This window comes from Engystomops pustulosus, chromosome 5 (assembly GCF_040894005.1).
Source record: "Engystomops pustulosus chromosome 5, aEngPut4.maternal, whole genome shotgun sequence".
Lineage (NCBI taxonomy): Eukaryota > Metazoa > Chordata > Amphibia > Anura > Leptodactylidae > Engystomops > Engystomops pustulosus.
In genome coordinates, this window is record NC_092415.1 from 30,379,582 (window position 1) to 30,397,047 (window position 17,466).

Consider the following 17,466-nt stretch of genomic DNA (forward strand, 5'->3'; position numbering starts at 1 on the left):
TGCTGCAATATGCCCATGAGCCCTCTCCGTCCAATCGCTGCCAACGTCGGGAAAGGGTTAAGCGACGAAGATGAAATATTACGAATTGGAAGTTCTATACTGTACTGAATTTTCTAATTTTGGCAAAATGTTAAATCCTAACATTACATGGTAATGCAGAAAATAAGAAAATACAGTCGCTTGAGGAACCACTTTATGGGCCTATAATAGTGCGCAGAAGGGGAGGAGTGACATCACACTTAGAAATCCCTAAAAAGTGACCCCATTTGAAAACTGAACCCTCAAGGAGTATGGTAAAAAAAAAAAATATATATATATATTTTTTTTTTTTGGGGGGGGGGTGCTTTACCCCATTTGATTACATTTTATTAACTTTCCTGGCAGGAATAAAAATACTTTTATTTTTTTATATACAGACGGTCCCCTACTTAAGAACACTCGATTTACATACGACCCCTAGTTACAAACGGACCTCTGGATATTGGTAATTTACTGTACTTTAGTCCTAGGCTACAATAAACAGCTGTAACAGTTATCACATTCTTATGACAATCCAACATTTTTAAAATCCAATTGTCACAGAGACCAAAAAAGTTCTGGCTGGGATTACAATGATAACATATACAGTTCCGACTTACATACAAATTCAACTTAAGAACAAACCTACAGACCCTATCTTGTATGTAACCTGGGGACTGCCTGTATCTTTTTATAGATATATTTTTGCCAAAAAAAACGCATTTGGAAGGGAAAAAAAAATTACTTGCTTTTGCATCGCCATCTTTAAAGTGGCATAAGATTTTTTTTTCTTTGTTGATTGAGCTGAATTAGGGCTTATTTTTTTTTTGCTAAATCAGTTGTACTTTTTGTTGGAATCATTGTGTAAATGTGACATTTGGATCACTTTTTATTGCTTTTCTGTTTGGTTAGATGCGCATGGGAGGTTTTATATATTTTCTGTATTCACTAATGAATCATTAATAATAATAAAGTAATGATTTTATTTTATTGTATGGGTTGTTACGGACGCAGCAATGCTATATGTGCAGATTGTGTGATTTTCACTTTTTTAAATTACGGTATATTAGAGAGTTTTATAACATATGGGGCATTTTTTTTTCTCCAATTAATTTACAGGCAGTCCCCAAGTTATGTACAGGATAGGTTCTGTAGGTTTGTTCTTAAGTTGAATTTGTATGTAAGTCGGAACTGTATATTTTATAATTGTAACTGCAGCCAAATATTTTTTGGTCTCTGCGACAATTGGACCTTAAATATGTTGGATTGTCATCAGAACCAGGAATAACAATAAAGCTATTACAGACGATAACTGTTACAGCGGATTATTGTAGCCTGGGACTAAATTACAGTAAATCGCTAACTTCCAGAGGTCCGTTTGTAACTAGGGGTAGTCTGTAAGTCGGGTGTAAGCGATCAACAGACACGCATGGGGTGGCAGTCAAGGTGGGGGAAGCTGAGGAAGCCCCATAGATGGGCATGTTTGTCTCATACAGCCGAGCTCCCGCATGCTGTCAGCTTATATGATTGTTATAGTTTTGTGTAGGAAAAAAATGCACATCCCGATTCGGGAACTACTCGCTGAAATGGATGTGCATTTTCGTCCATGGTTGGCAAGCGGTTAACTTTTTATTTTTGTTTTATACACTGTATAGCTTAGATATCATTATATTTATGAAAAATCACCTGTTTTTGCAACACATTCTTCTAAGAGGCGTAACATAGTGATTTTTTTTTTGTTGTTGATTGAGCTGCATTAGGGCTTATTTTCTTTAGTGTGATGAGTTGTAATGTACATGTGAGTGTTTGGTTGGAGGTGCAAAAATCAGAATTTTTGGCAGGTTTTTTTTTAATTTTTTTTTTTTACGGTGTACAGATTTAGTAATAATTTTATTGTTTTATGGCCATAGCAATTTATTACATGTACTGTTGGTGTGGTGATTTTAACTTTTTTTTTTTTTTTTTTTTTATATGTAGGAGTTTCATCATCTACAGGGCATTTACAGGACTTTTATTTCTTTTTATTGTATTTTTTATTTGTAAATTTCTTTTACTTTTTTTTTTTTCCCCCCTCCATTTTTTTTACTGTCCCATGCTGGGACTTGAACATGCGGATGTCTTATTACCTTTAAAAGGGGTTAAATCCTAGAACACAGGGGCTTTATTCCTTTTGAGATAAAATAAACAAACTTGCAGCTGCACATGTGATATATTAAAAACCTCACGTACTCCTACAGGTCTCTGTGCAGAATCCTCAATGACTTTGGCTACTATCAGTATGTACGGCACACGACCTCTGCTGCATATCGCTATATCAGCAATGCAAACACCAGTAGTATGTAGGCAGAGCTGCTGTGCAGGGGAGAATCGGGGACCATCAAAGCTTTTAGTAAATGGTGAAGGACGCCTTGTCCACCCATCCCACCAGAGACCAAGACGGACCCGGAGTCTTATCTATATGTATGGGGTGCCCGTCCTGTCTTATCTACACCTCCAGGACTACAGTATAGTTGTAACTGTAACTAAAGAAAGTGATATGACTCTGTTTACCCTGCCACATTCTACATGTCAAAGCCAGTGAGATTTTCTCATGATAAATTTCGGTATAAATGGTTTAATTTTTAATAAATAAAGCTATTTAATCATATTTATTAATTATTTTCTTCCTCCATTGCCTTACAGGTCCTATGGCAGTGTATTTAAAGCCATTCATAAAGAGTCCGGGCAGGTTGTTGCCATTAAACAAGTTCCTGTGGAATCAGATCTTCAAGAAATCATTAAGGAAATCTCTATAATGCAGCAATGTGATAGGTAAGAAGGTCATCCATGTTGGAGGGGGTGGGCAGTACAGGCCAAGATAAAGCTAGATTTGTAGCTATGGCCCAGGTCACACCTGCGCTGGCCTTTCCTTTATATAATGGAAGCTAGACACAGAGGGTTTACAGAGATGTATGGATATATTTGCAAGCTCTGTATAAATAAAGGAATTATTATTATTATTATGAATTCATTTTATGAAAAAAAATCACCTTCCAAAGTGGAAAAAAAGATGTGGGCTGCTGCGCTATTTTTGCCACTATTAATAACGGATCTGTTTAACTGAAAGTGAGTGTGAACTGATTTAGAGCATCCTCATAATGTAACCCTTTACCGCCCTAAACCCCACACACTACTTTTTGGGTGTCTTTATACATGTTTTACTGCCATTGCCATTCTTCTTTAAAAAAAAAAAAGACTTTAATACCCTCTATTACTAAAGATCCGGTCATGGAGATGGGGGAGCTCCAGCATTGAATCAATCTACCAGTCAGAGATCGCATTAACTCCTCTACAAGCGTCTATGACACCTGTAAAGTCATTTTTACTCCTTAAGAAAGTCCCAGACGGATAAATCCACAGAACCTTTCTCCCCTTTTCCTTGGAGTAGCGGTGCCGGTCGTGCATTGTGGGAGTGCACAGAACGCGCTCTGCAGATGCCAGGACTGTCCTGCCCCCCCAGGGGGCAGCGAGGGGTGATAATGGCAGTAAAGCAGATGGTGTTCTGCAGGGGTCACACACTAGGGATGGAAGCCTACACTGCCCCCTCCATGCAGAACCCAGCACTGCCTCTCTTCTTTCTGCCATATATGTGACCTATGCTGTGGCCGCTGGACAGACATTGATAACTGTCTTATACTCTCAAAAGGAGTTAAATGCACATGTAATAAAAGGAAAAATTTCAGTGCGTTTCAGTGTAAATGCATACCTCCCTATTGCATCTGAATTTTAAAATGCTATTCAAACGCCACATGCAAACATGGTACCTTATATACTCGAGTATAACCCTAGTTTTTCAGTACAAAATTTGTGCTCGAAAACCCTAACTCGGCTTATACTCGAGTCAACTAAAAAAATAAAGACAAAACTCACCTTTCTGACGTCACCCATAGGTCCTCTTCTGTCTGAGACAGTCTGAGACAGAAGAGGACCTATGGGGGACGTCGGAAAGATGAGTACAGTGTTATTTTTTATCCTACTACAGAGGCTGGGCAGGCTGTATGCTACAGGGGCTGGCAGACTATATACTGGGAGGCTGTAACCAATGCATTTCCCACCCTCGGCTTATACTCGAGTCAATAGGTTTTCCCAGTTTTTTGTGTTGAAATTAGGGGTCTCGGCTTATACTCGAGTATATACGGTATATCAGTATACTCTACACACAAAATAAATGACGTATATCTAAGGTATATTCTCCTTATTTGAACCCACTCCAGCAACAATTTTAAACTAGACCAAAAGTGGACTTATGAGTTCATAAACAATTCATCACAATGCAGTTTAAAAATGTATATTTCATTTTATTAAATAAATTCAATTAAAAAAAGACCAATACAATGTGGAAATGCACAACAAAATAAATAGTTTCTGCTGATCCATCTGATACACCCCCGCATCACAAAAAACATTTAGTTTTCAAAATAATTTCATACGACATCCTGATATATATACTGATATAATTTCATGTGAAAGTGCTAATGCCATTGCATTTATGTGCCAATAAACGTATAAAGTGTCAGTGCATCAGGATTATCAATAGATATGACTCAACATACATAATGGTAAAGACTGGGGTTTCTATTAATTTTCCCAGTAAAGGTTTCTTCTAAGTCCATAATGTATAAATGTTTGGTGAGCGAGGGTGCGCTGCCACGACTCGTGTTTCACGTATCCCCGCTTCCTCAGGGGGCCTGTGACTTTGTTTAAATTACTATTGAGGCTGCTGTAATCACAGTTCTTTATTTGCCAGCAAGTTGATAAAAGTTGTGAAGGGAATAACCCTTCAAAATATTGACCCATCTATCTATTCCTCAATCTTTGCTACATGACGTATGATTTTTTTTTTCTTTCTTTCTTCTTTTTTAAATCCCCTTTTAATCTCAAAATCCAATATATAGCGAGCAAAGTATGTAATAATAGAATGTATATGTTTTATTCAAACTGTGCAAACTGACTTGGTCTTCATTTACATCTTTACTCCTTGCTTTGCAGCCACTATGTTGTTAAATATTACGGCAGCTACTTTAAAAACACTGACCTATGGATAGTAATGGAGTACTGTGGAGCTGGCTCCGTCTCCGACATAATTCGATTGAGAAATAAAACTGTAAGTATTTTTATTATGGATATACCTGATTTTCAATGGAACAAACGTACAAATGTATACATTGGTGGTTGTCTGGAAGAGATTAATTTGCATAAAGAAATCTTGTTGTATGAAACTGGACAAGCAGTGTGCAGTTTCAGGGGTCCTGCCGCTGTGACCTTTACTAACCATGCTTAGGGAACCCCCAGCTGTGTGGAGAATGGGGGCCTCATTCTCACTAATGAGTGGACTGGCTGATGGAGCACGTGGTCTCCTGCTCATTTCAATATTCTGAGAGTCGGAAATCACTGAGCAAAGAACTAGGGTATAACTATCACATTGGCAGTGAATGAGAGTGCTGGAGATACCTGAGCGCTGTTCCCAGCAATTTACCACACTCCCAGGAGCGGCAGGACACGTGCTCCACCTGACACGTAACGGGTTACCTCTTTCTACTTCAGCAAATGGTTTAGGACTGAACAAATGAACCCCCTTCTATATTAAAGTAACCTTCCATTCAGGAAGCAACATTAGTGAATGTTACCTGAGGACCTCCATTCTGGTAGCTTTATTTTCCTTTAATGTTGGGCTTCTCCACAAATTGCTATTGATTATTTAGAGGATTCTGTGGTATAAGTCAAGTCTCTCAATTTTCCCAGTTCAGGAAAGTGGAGGGAGCCATGACCGTGACTTAAAGGTAACCTGGCAGCTGATGTTGACCTAATAAACCACTACTAGTATGTTGCTGTTTGCAGCTGCACACCTTCCAGATAATGTTTCTTTCATGGTCCTGTGTGGTGGCATTATCCAGACAATCTGCTTTGAAGTGAGATGTGAATTGGTTGTATAAAGTCAAGGAGGCAGAGAATTTAGCACTGAAGTCAAGCTCTTCCTACATAGAATGCCCCCTTCACTGTAATTGATAGACTGGCATCAGTATGCAGATCCCCTGAAGTCCGGTGCGTGATGTCAATCACATGGGAGGATGTGGGGAGAGCTTAACCTCAATGGTACTCTCCATCTCCTTGACTTTATACCAGTTTACATCTCACTTCAAAGTAGATTTTCTACATGATGGAACCACGCTGAGCCATGAAAGAAACGTGATCTGGAAGGTGTTCAGCTGCTTGACAGCATACCAGTAGTGGTTTATTAGGCCAATTTCTGAAGACAGGTTCCCTTTAACCCCTTAACGCTCTGCGCCGTAGCTCTACGGCGCAGAGGTATAAGGAGTGTGTGAAGAGGGCTCACGGGCTGAGTCCTCTTCATACAAAGGTGGGGGTTTTTGCATTTTGCAGTAAACCCCCACCGCTAATAACCGCGGTCGGTACTTGCAACGATTGCGGCTATTAACCCTGTCGTCGCTGGCGGCGTTTAAAAGACGGCAGCGCGGTGGCGCCGCCATCTTTTTTACGATTAGCGCGCCCCCGAACGTCATCGGGGGGCGGCAATTGGTTGCCATGGTAGCCTCGGGTCTTCTTTTGACACAAGGCTACATGGCTTCTGCAGGTTCGTTACAATGAGCCAGTGGCTCATTGTAATGAATGACCTGCAAAAATGCCATATATTGCAATACAGAAGTATTGCAGTATATGGTAGGAGCGACCTGACCATCTAGGGTTAATGTACCCTAGATGGTCTAAGAAATAGTGGAAAAAAAAAGTTTAAAAAATAAAAAAAATTTATAAAATATTAAAAATTCAAATCGCCCCCCTTTCCCTAGAACTGATATAAAACATAATAAACAGTAAAAATCACAAACCTATTAGGTATCGCCGCGTCCCAAAATGCCCGATCTATCAAAATATAAAAACGGTTACGGCCGGTGGTGACCTCCGAGACGGGAAATGGCGCCCAAATGTCCGAAATGCGACTTTTACACCTTTTTACATCACATAAAAAATTATCAAAATGTTGCACAGACATTGGTAACAAAGAAAACGTCGCCTCATTTCACAAAAAATGACCCCTCACACATCTCCGTGCGCCAAAGTATGAAAAAGTTATTAGCGTCAGAAGATGGCAAAATTTTTTTTTTCTTTTTTGTACACATTCGTTTAATTTTTGAAAATGTATTAAAACACAATAAAACCTATATACATTTGGTATCACCGCGATCGCACCGAACCAAAGAATAAAGCTGAGGTGTTATTTTGAGTGGACAGTCAAAGTAAAAAAAAACTGAGCCCACAAGAACGTGACGTTTTTTAAAAATTTTTCCACATTTGGAATTTTTTTTCAGCTTCGCAGTACACGGCATGTTAAAATAAATAACATTACGGGAAAGTAAAATTTGTTACGCACAAAATAAGCCCTCACACAGGTCTGTACACGTAAAAATGAAAAAGTTATGGATTTTTGAAGTTGGAGAGCGAGAAATGAGCGGGAAAACCCTGCGTCCTTAAGGGGTTAAAGGAGTTTTTCAAGTTTGTGTGTTAACTCCTATTGTGAGGATCTGGATGCTGGCACCCCCACTGATCACAAGCGGTCACGTAGAGAGTGATTGGGAGTGCTGCAGATACCCTATTATCCTAGACTCCCATGGTATTGAATGGAGCGGGTGGATGCAGGCTCGGCCCACTATTCCAGCAATTATTAAAGACGTCATTCTCCTAATTGGGGTACACAAACTCTGTAGAAATTTGTGCACCTAGTTCACTGCATAGCCAGCGGCTTTAGGAAGATGCGCATGAACTGAGGTTGAAAGACGTAATTTAAGGGATAGGGGATTATTTGGCAGAATGATGCTGGATGATGACACCCACTTGACACGATGTCCTTTCTTGCCAATGGGCCAGGTAGATTGTTACACTTTATTTTATGGTAATAGATTCAATGTTTTAGCCAAAGGGGTTGTCCAGTGACAAGTTAGCCCCTATTTACATGATAGGAGTTAATTTATTTGTCACTAGAGAATCCCTTTAAAATTGAAAAACCTGATGACCAGTTCCCTTTAACTCCATGAACAAGCCTTTTGTTGTGATGCGGTCCGGCGACTATTGCATCTTCATCCTCATTGTCAGTACCATGGACAGTGTCAGGAGAGACGCATTCTCATACTCATCTCGTCTCTAAATTACACGTGTAATTGTTCTCTGTTGTCTGCCTGTACGTACAGATCACATACATGTCACTACATGCCCTGTATATAGGGAACCAATCGCCCATTTGAAATTGAATTTCTTGCCTCCATCCATTGAAACAGGAGAGCGCTGAGAAAGTTATAGCAGTGGAAACTTTGCTAATAAGCTCCATAATTGTTTTACATCTCGACGGCATAAAAATAGAAACTACTGGAAAATTACAAATTATGTGTGGTGACCATAAACAAGAGAAAGTAGATGCAGGACGAGAAAGGAATGTTAATGGATTCAGGCGAAATACATTTCTATCCCGTACCCTTCAATCTTGTGAGCACTGAACCCACCACCTTGACTTCCCCGCCGTGTTCCTGCGCTGCACAATGCTCCTTTCTGACCATACAGCCCGAAGCGCTCGCCGCCCCGCTCTGATTTTGTTTGCCCGTGTGCTTCTGTCTCCTTTAATCTGGAGGTGAAGCAGCCTTTATTTTATTATGGCCGGATTTGCAATCATGTTAAACCTCAGAAACGTCCCTGTTTGCTGATCACAGTAGATAACACAGATTGTACATTTTCCAGCTGCTCAGGAAAAACATCTGCACTCACCGCAGAGCAATGAGATTGCATTCTTAAAGGGACGGCCAACCCCAAATGGAACTTTGAAGTGGGAATTGAGAAACGGGTAGAGAAGCCGTTTAACCTTACGCCGGGGGAGGAAGAAATTTTATTTCCAGGTTCTCAGCCCCCTCTAGAGTAAAGTCACCTGCATTGCTCCACTAATAGTTATGGCCATGGAGGCGTTTTTGCTCAGTCTTAAAAATCATTAAACTTGTCTAAAATTTTGTCTAACCGTATTTGTGCAGAGGAGTTTATTTAATGTATTGGTTTATAGGATGGGGGTCACATAATGTGGATCTAATTTTGCTGTATTCACTACTATTACATAGAATGATTCAAGGATGTGGGTCGGCACTCAGCTTCACTTCCTCATGTTTTTGGATAACAGGTAAATTTATAGTCGCAATGGATCCCGGGAACCTCAAGGTAGCGATGAAACCTTCTTTATTCTTAAATGAATATAAAAAAGCCCTATTGAATAATGTGGCAGCATTGCAGAGGTTGTTAATTTGATTCACCCCTGTGTTCGGTGTGTCCGGTTTTCCCTTCTATTATCAAATAGCGGCAAAATTTCAATCTGAGTCTTTTTTCGTTTTCTACAGCTATGTATTACATAAGGCCACTTTTTTTCCATGAATTGCCCATGTGCGTTAACTGCCTTAATAATAATAATAATCACTGATAATATTAATAATGATCATTGATAATAATAGTAATCATTGATTGATTCTTCATACCTGATACTTACTTTGGTGCTGTCCTGTAAACTCTCACCGTGGTTCTTTGTTTATATGTCTGTGCACCGATGAATAGGAAGGGATGCAGCAAAAGATTATGACTCGTCCTGCTCCCTCCCCTTTCCCTGTGTCTGTCAGTGAGACGGGCTATGAGATAATAAAGACACAATGGAGCTCGCCATTAAGACAGCTAAAGCAGAGAGAGAGGAAGTTGTGTATATATGCATAGAACAGAAAAAGGCTGAAGCTCTCAAAGGTACAAGTACATATACATGCAGAGATACTTCTAATGGAACAGATTTATTGAAAAGTGGCCAACTTCTTTAAGTGTGCGTTCACATGTTCAATTTTTCAGATGCAGAACATACCATGGAGAGAAGCTACTCCTCTTCTCTTCTTCACTTGTCAAAAACTGAATCTGAAAAACAATATGTGAACGCACCCTAAGGCCGCATTCACATGAGCGTAGTTCATGGGGAAAATTACATGTCCTATCCTTCTCCTGTGTTATGTTCCGTGCGGCGTGGATCGCTATGGAGAGGGGTCATCCCTCCTCCTCTGCATCGCGGATGACGTATGCTCGCCCAGCTGTAGCCGTGTGGGCATATGTTAGTGTGCGTGTAGCCGAAGGGAAAATCGAGCAGCAGGATCTTGCATGATGCTTTGCCACCCCTGTTCTTCCTCAGGTCTTCTATTTAATTTCTGTGGCCTTACAGATCTTAAATATTATGCAAATGAGCCTTGGGGGGGGGGGGGGGCGTCACCCAAACACCTCCAAGCTCTGTTGTCAATTATTCACTCCTCTCCGCAGGCTTACTTTCCGTAATCTCTGCAGCAGAGACAACTTCACAGGAATTGCCGAGAGCCATGTGTTGTCACTGGTTCTTTGGCTTGGGTGGGGGACGGAGGAGGCGTGTAGAAAGCACTCTAAGGATTGAATAATTGAAGACCAGAGCCCTTCAGGCATAATTTGTTTAAACTTATTAGGCCTTAGAAAGGAAATGGAAGGTCAGAGGGAGACCAAGGAGGAACACAGCAGCATGACTGTGTCTTTGGTTTACATTACATGATCCTGCTGGTAGATTTCTTATATTGAAAGGTACACTTCCATACATTGAAGGCAATATATGTTACACACTCCTAAAATGGCGAAAAAGTTCCATTGCAGGTGTGAACTGAGCCCTCGTCCGATTGCCCACAAGCACATTTTGGTCTGACAAATTCACTCCGTGTCAGATGTACCAAAACCAGAACGGTTGAACTCCTCTAGTGGACGGCCTGCCTTGCTGGAATAAATTTTGGTGCTTTTTCCTCAATCAAACTTTTAGGAAGTGCACATTTAGACCAGGGAGACTGTATTCAGTATAAGCATGTATATGTTTACAGATACAAGACCACGTTAAGTCTCTATTCGCACCTTCCAGACACCTTCTGGAAGTATAGAATTTTCTTCAATTGCCTCCAGATGCCACCCATTTAATATGTGTCTTGGTCTGAGAAACTTCATAAGATGTTGCATAAGAACAGGCAAGTTAAAGAATCTTAATGACTGTAATGTAATGTGTGGATAAACTTATTCCTATGGTTTGTCTTGCAGTTAACAGAGGATGAAATTGCTACAATACTGAAATCCACCTTAAAAGGCCTCGAATACTTACACTTTATGAGAAAGATCCATAGAGATATAAAAGCCGGGAACATCCTCCTCAACACGGAAGGTCATGCTAAACTGGCTGATTTTGGAGTTGCTGGCCAATTGACTGTAAGTTCTATATGATGAGGCAACTGGGTCTTGGAACTTTGGACTGACTTGTATGAAGAACCGGTTTATTCATTTTTAAAAATTTTTTATTAGGACACAATGGCAAAACGCAATACGGTAATTGGAACCCCGTTTTGGATGGCTCCCGAAGTTATACAAGAAATTGGGTACAACTGTGTAGCAGATATTTGGTCTCTAGGAATTACGTCTATAGAAATGGCAGAAGGGAAGCCTCCTTATGCAGATATTCATCCAATGAGGGTAAGTGCTTTTTGTAGGTTAGAAATTGTTGGGTGTAATAATTAAATAACTTTAAGTAGTGCCATCAAGTGATTGACCACTAATCCCAAACATTTATACTGTAAGTTTAAGACCCTAATAGGATCACTTACATACTACTTACACTGTTAACATTCGGGGTTCTCTGCCTGGAGCTGCTGGTCATGTGACCCCCATGCAGCAGGATTCAGGACTATCTGTGGCATTCTGTATTGTGCTACTTTGTGGGGTTTGGAGGAGGCCCTGCCGCCTTGTGGGGTTTGGGGGAGGCCCTGCCGCCTTGTGGGGTTTGGGGGAGGCCCTGCCGCCTTGTGGGGTTTGGAGGAGGCCCTGCCGCCTTGTGGGGTTTGGAGGAGGCCCTGCCGCCTTGTGGGGTTTGGAGGAGGCCCTGCCGCCTTGTGGGGTTTGGAGGAGGCCCTGCCGCCTTGTGGGGTTTGGAGGAGGCCCTGCCGCCTTGTGGGGTTTGGAGGAGGCCCTGCCGCCTTGTGGGGTTTGGGGGAGGCCCTGCCGCCTTGTGGGGTTTGGGGGAGGCCCTGCCGCCTTGTGGGGTTTGGGGGAGGCCCTGCCGCCTTGTGGGGTTTGGGGGAGGCCCTGCCGCCTTGTGGGGTTTGGGGGAGGCCCTGCCGCCTTGTGGTTGATGGGGGAGGCCCTGCCGCCTTGTGGTTGATGGGGGAGGCCCTGCCGCCTTGTGGTTGATGGGGGAGGCCCTGCCGCCTTGTGGTTGATGGGGGAGGCCCTGCCGCCTTGTGGTTGATGGGGGAGGCCCTGCCGCCTTGTGGTTGATGGGGGAGGCCCTGCCGCCTTGTGGGGGATGGGGGAGGCCCTGCCGCCTTGTGGGGTTTGGGGGAGGCCCTGCCGCCTTGTGGGGTTTGGGGGAGGCCCTGCCGCCTTGTGGGGTTTGGGGGAGGCCCTGCCGCCTTGTGGGGTTTGGGGGAGGCCCTGCCGCCTTGTGGGGTTTGGGGGAGGCCCTGCCGCCTTGTGGGGAATGGGGGAGGCCCTGCCGCCTTGTGGGGTTTGGGGGAGGCCCTGCCGCCTTGTGGGGGATGGGGGAGGCCCTGACGCCTTGTGGGGGATGGGGGAGGCCCTGACGCCTTGTGGGGGATGGGGGAGGCCCTGACGCCTTGTGGGGGATGGGGGAGGCCCTGACGCCTTGTGGGGTTTGGGGGAGGCCCTGCCGCCTTGTGGGGTTTGGGGGAGGCCCTGCCGCCTTGTGGGGTTTGGGGGAGGCCCTGCCGCCTTGTGGGGTTTGGGGGAGGCCCTGCCGCCTTGTGGGGGATGGGGGAGGCCCTGCCGCCTTGTGGGGTTTGGGGGAGGCCCTGCCGCCTTGTGGGGTTTGGGGGAGGCCCTGCCGCCTTGTGGGGTTTGGGGGAGGCCCTGCCGCCTTGTGGGGTTTGGGGGAGGCCCTGCCGCCTTGTGGGGTTTGGGGGAGGCCCTGCCGCCTTGTGGGGTTTGGGGGAGGCCCTGCCGCCTTGTGGGGGATGGGGGAGGCCCTGCCGCCTTGTGGGGGATGGGGGAGGCCCTGCCGCCTTGTGGGGGATGGGGGAGGCCCTGCCGCCTTGTGGGGGATGGGGGAGGCCCTGCCGCCTTGTGGGGGATGGGGGAGGCCCTGCCGCCTTGTGGGGGATGGGGGAGGCCCTGCCGCCTTGTGGGGGATGGGGGAGGCCCTGCCGCCTTGTGGGGGATGGGGGAGGCCCTGACGCCTTGTGGGGGATGGGGGAGGCCCTGACGCCTTGTGGGGGATGTGGATGGGAGGGCCTTATTTTTACCTAGTTCACACCGCAAAAGTGTCATAAATTTGCAAAACTTTGATAAATGGGTGTACTAGATGAAATGGTCCAAGTCAATACACTGAAAATGGAAAGGTTTGTGCAGGAATAAACATTACTACCACAGCAGTGTTAGGTTTCACATATTCCCTGTGTCAGCCCGTGTGATTTTTCTTTTCTTGCATGTATTTTGGCCATGTTCTGGGACAACGCTACTCAGGAAACCTGCGACCAATGTTCATTTTTATTCTTTAGTACTAGAATTGCTGGTTATTAATGATAACTTCCATACTACTTGCATTGTTTTTGTTTGTGAGCTCATCTGATAACTCCCTGACACGTTCATTTCATTGGATCTATCTATAAAAGGTTGGATCCTATTCCTGCCTGTGTTTGCAGCTCCAGCCTTCCCATAGAGATCTATAGTTACTTGAAAGTTACAGATGCCACGTGGACATCGTCCGTATTGGTGGATCAGTAGCAGAATCATGTGACTCTGAGGGATTGGGACAAGCTAGACCTATCATTGGCGAGGATTATCTTTGCGGATCTGCAAAAATATGACATTTGGTTGAGCAATTACACACTGATAACACACGGACCACAGTCTTAGAACACCACGTCAGGATGCCAGGAGATGGGGGGGGGGGGGGGGGGGGGCAAAGCAAGGAATATATTTCACTGCCCCTGTTGGTCTTAGGAGTGAAGGGGTTAACCTTTCCATACGTTGTAGTGTAATAATGTTTGTCTATGGAATCTTCGGGTTAATGTTGTTGATGGGGAATTAAGCGGTAATAGTACCTGGTGGTCTAGCGCAAAGTAGGGGGTTATTAGTGTATCCCTGGTGGTTAAGGAAGGGGTAGAGGAACTTTCTATTCTAGGTGGTCTTCGGAGCTCTGGTGCAAAGAATGGGCTCATTCCATTATTCCTAATGGTGTGGGACAGAGGTTATGCTCACATGGTATTTCTCGAGGTCTAGGGCAGTAGAGGAGGATCCTTCATACCCAAAGTGCCTTAGGTTCTAGCATTGTCCTCGTTGACCACTTATTTTCTCGCTGCCCTAATAATAAACACGAGTGCATGAACGGGATTAGGAGGACGGTGGGCCCTCTACCTCACATATTCTGGGATAAATGATCCATAAATCATCTCTGTTTCAATTCCATCAGAATCCGAATTCAATTTTACTTTGGCAACGCTTTTAATTCCCAAATATTCCACATTGTTGTCATTAGAAATAGCTGCGGTGAAGTGTGTCCTGAAGAAAAAAAATTCATCTTAATAGTATTACATGAGGCTCTGCGGGAAGAACAAATCAGGGCCGTGGAGTCGGCGACAATGGACCCATTCAGACTCCTGGAGACCTCCATAGCAGATAATACTGGAGACCCCCAGAACAGAAGGGACCCCTCAAACAAAAATTAAATAAATTCTCTCCTTCCTGCACCACACTGCAGCTTCTTCTCTCCTCTATGAGCCGCTCTGCTCTGTGTCCCGTGCTGGTTGCATGCGGCTGCATCAGGACCTGGAGAAGGAAAGGACCGTGGGGCAGTACAGTACTTGCCACTCCTGGGTTTTTCCCTGTGGGCATCAGGAGTCGGAACACAGAGTGAAGTGGCAGGAGAGGGCTCAGGAGCAGTGAGAACTTCTCAGCTCCACTCATCGCTATCTGGCCTCCTGCACCAATGAAACCTTGCATCAGTTATGTTACATTATTTATGGGAGAGCTCATTAGACTGTGATTTTCAGCAGGGTGCGCATGCCAGCGTGGCCTGTGCACTCCTGATCCTTTTAGTTGAGATGCATATGGCTGCACTTTATGTACATGCTCAGTATTGAAGCTCTTCTGGTATAGATCAAAGGAATGAGGGGATTCGGTACCATTTTGGTGGAGCTGGAGTTGAAGTTTCAGGAAATTGAGTAGTTGGAATTGGAGGTCTGGCTTACCAACTCCACAGTCCTGTAGAACACAACAGGGTGGCTCACATTCTGCTATACAGGCAGTCCCCGGATTACATACAAGATAGGTTCTGTAGGTTTGTACGGAACTGTATACTGTATTATTGTAACCCCAGTCAAAATTTTTTTGGTCTCTGTGACAATTGGATTTAAAAAATATTGGGTTGTCATAAGAACCAGGATTAACAATAAGGCTACATTGACACGAAACGTATGGAGGACGTATATACGGGCAATATACGTCCTCCATACACGTCAATGGGCGCACGGCGCCCTACGGGAGCGGTCCTATCTTTTGCCGTAATACGGCGCCGTGCCCCATTACTTCCTATGGAGAGGGGCAGGGGTGAGCTGCCGTTGCCCGCTATGGTACGGTACAGGCGGGCAACGGCAGTGTGAATGTAGCCTAAATCTTCATTACAGACACCTGTGATAACTGTTATAGTTGTTTATTGGAGCCTGGGACTAAAGTACAGCAAATTACTAAAATCCAGAGTTCCGTTTGTAACTAGGGGTTGTATGCAAGTCAGGTGTTCTTAAATAGGGGACCGTCTGTGTTTGTATATTTGGAGTTTTTTCATATTTTTTTTTTACTGCCAAATTATGTAAATGCTCAATGTATGTAAATCGACCATAATAAAAGTTTCTCTGGTAACCAGATGAAAGATGTTTTATTATCGCCATATGCAATTGGAATACTACCAGAGATGAGCATTGCAATGCGATGGAGAAAGTTCCAGACTGGTTAACAATATCCTATTCGTGTGGCTACTTCAATACATGAAGTTGTTGCTTTCGCCTGAGAGAAAAATACTTAAATGTCTTAAAATATTCTATATTTTATTTTTTTGCTTTCTTAAATCTGTTAGTATTATTAATAGCGTGGCTTGCCTTTGAACTTTTAAGTGGCTGCCTTACTATTAAGCTATGAGATGGATATTGTCATACACAATCCCAATACAGGCAGTCCCCAGGTTATGTACAAGATAGGTTTGTTCTTACGTTCAATTTGTATGTCAGTCGAAACTGTATATTTTATAATTGTAGTTTCAGACAAAAAATGTTTTTGTTCCAGTGACAATTGGAGTTTCACATTTTGTTTCTGTAATGGGACCAAGGATTATCAATAAAGCTTCATTACAGACACCTTACAGCTCATCATTGCAGCCTGGGACTATAGTAACATCCAGAGAGCTTCACCAGAGGTCATAGTGGGCAGAGGTGTCCGTCTTTAACTAGGGGTCGTCTGTAAGTCAGGTGTCCTTAAGTAGGGGACCGCCTGTATATCCATTGCCTTGCTCCCACTGTTAGGCTGTGTATTCAGGAGACCAGGGACTGGAGTGCACAGCGCTTTTGGAGAATGCCCTCATCCAGGAGACAGGAAATAATAATCCAGGGATAAAAATAAAAAGCGACCTAAACAGAAATAGGCATTTTCAGAGGAGGGGGAAATCTCTCATTCTCTACAATCAGTGAAATTTAATGCAACTTTTATGCAACCTTGGATCTGTTTGTCGAGCGTCCTGTATTGATTACAGATTAATTATTTGATTGCCGGGGCTTGATTTTCAGTGTAATATTTTCAGGCTTAATGTAATCGTCCCCCTCCGCAGCTGGAATCACTCAGCCCTCTTAATTTCATTTTAGCTGTGCTGGGTACCTAAAGGTAAAGCGGCTAATTTTCTGACATGAGTTTTAGGATGTAATGACAAAAAAAAGGAAAATGAGTAGATCCCTTTTGTGATGCTGATAATCAGATAAGCTGTGTAGACTTTTACCAAGCCAAATAAACAATTGCTTATAATGGGCCACGTCCTCCCTGTGGGTAGCCTGCTAAATGATGGTATTAAACACTAACGCAGGATGAAGGCAGGACCGGGAATGGTTTCATTGATGGAGGATAAGGTTTAGGGTTTAGTAAAATAGTCATTAATTTCTGCACTGCACAGGTTAAGATTTTACTAACAATCTTTAATCTAGATCTGTCTGGTGATACATGTGCTCCACTTTTCTTAACAGGTGTAATCCAGTTAATGCAAATCATCCCCTTTCCACAGAAATGGAATTAACTTACTGATTGGAAGGGGTTACAGCATTGGCCACTATGAATATGAATAGAGAGTGA

General features: G+C 43.5%; 1 protein-coding gene across 1 annotated transcript in view; it reads left to right on the forward strand.

The window, feature by feature from the left end:
• Nucleotides 1-17,466, forward strand: part of STK3 (serine/threonine kinase 3) — a 157,028-nt gene that overhangs the window by 17,280 nt on the left and 122,282 nt on the right. The window contains exons 3-6 of the mRNA XM_072151508.1: nt 2,701-2,829; nt 5,047-5,161; nt 11,173-11,337; nt 11,431-11,598. Coding sequence (XP_072007609.1) covers nt 2,701-2,829; nt 5,047-5,161; nt 11,173-11,337; nt 11,431-11,598 — 577 coding nt within the window. The remainder of the gene's footprint in view (nt 1-2,700; nt 2,830-5,046; nt 5,162-11,172; nt 11,338-11,430; nt 11,599-17,466) is intronic.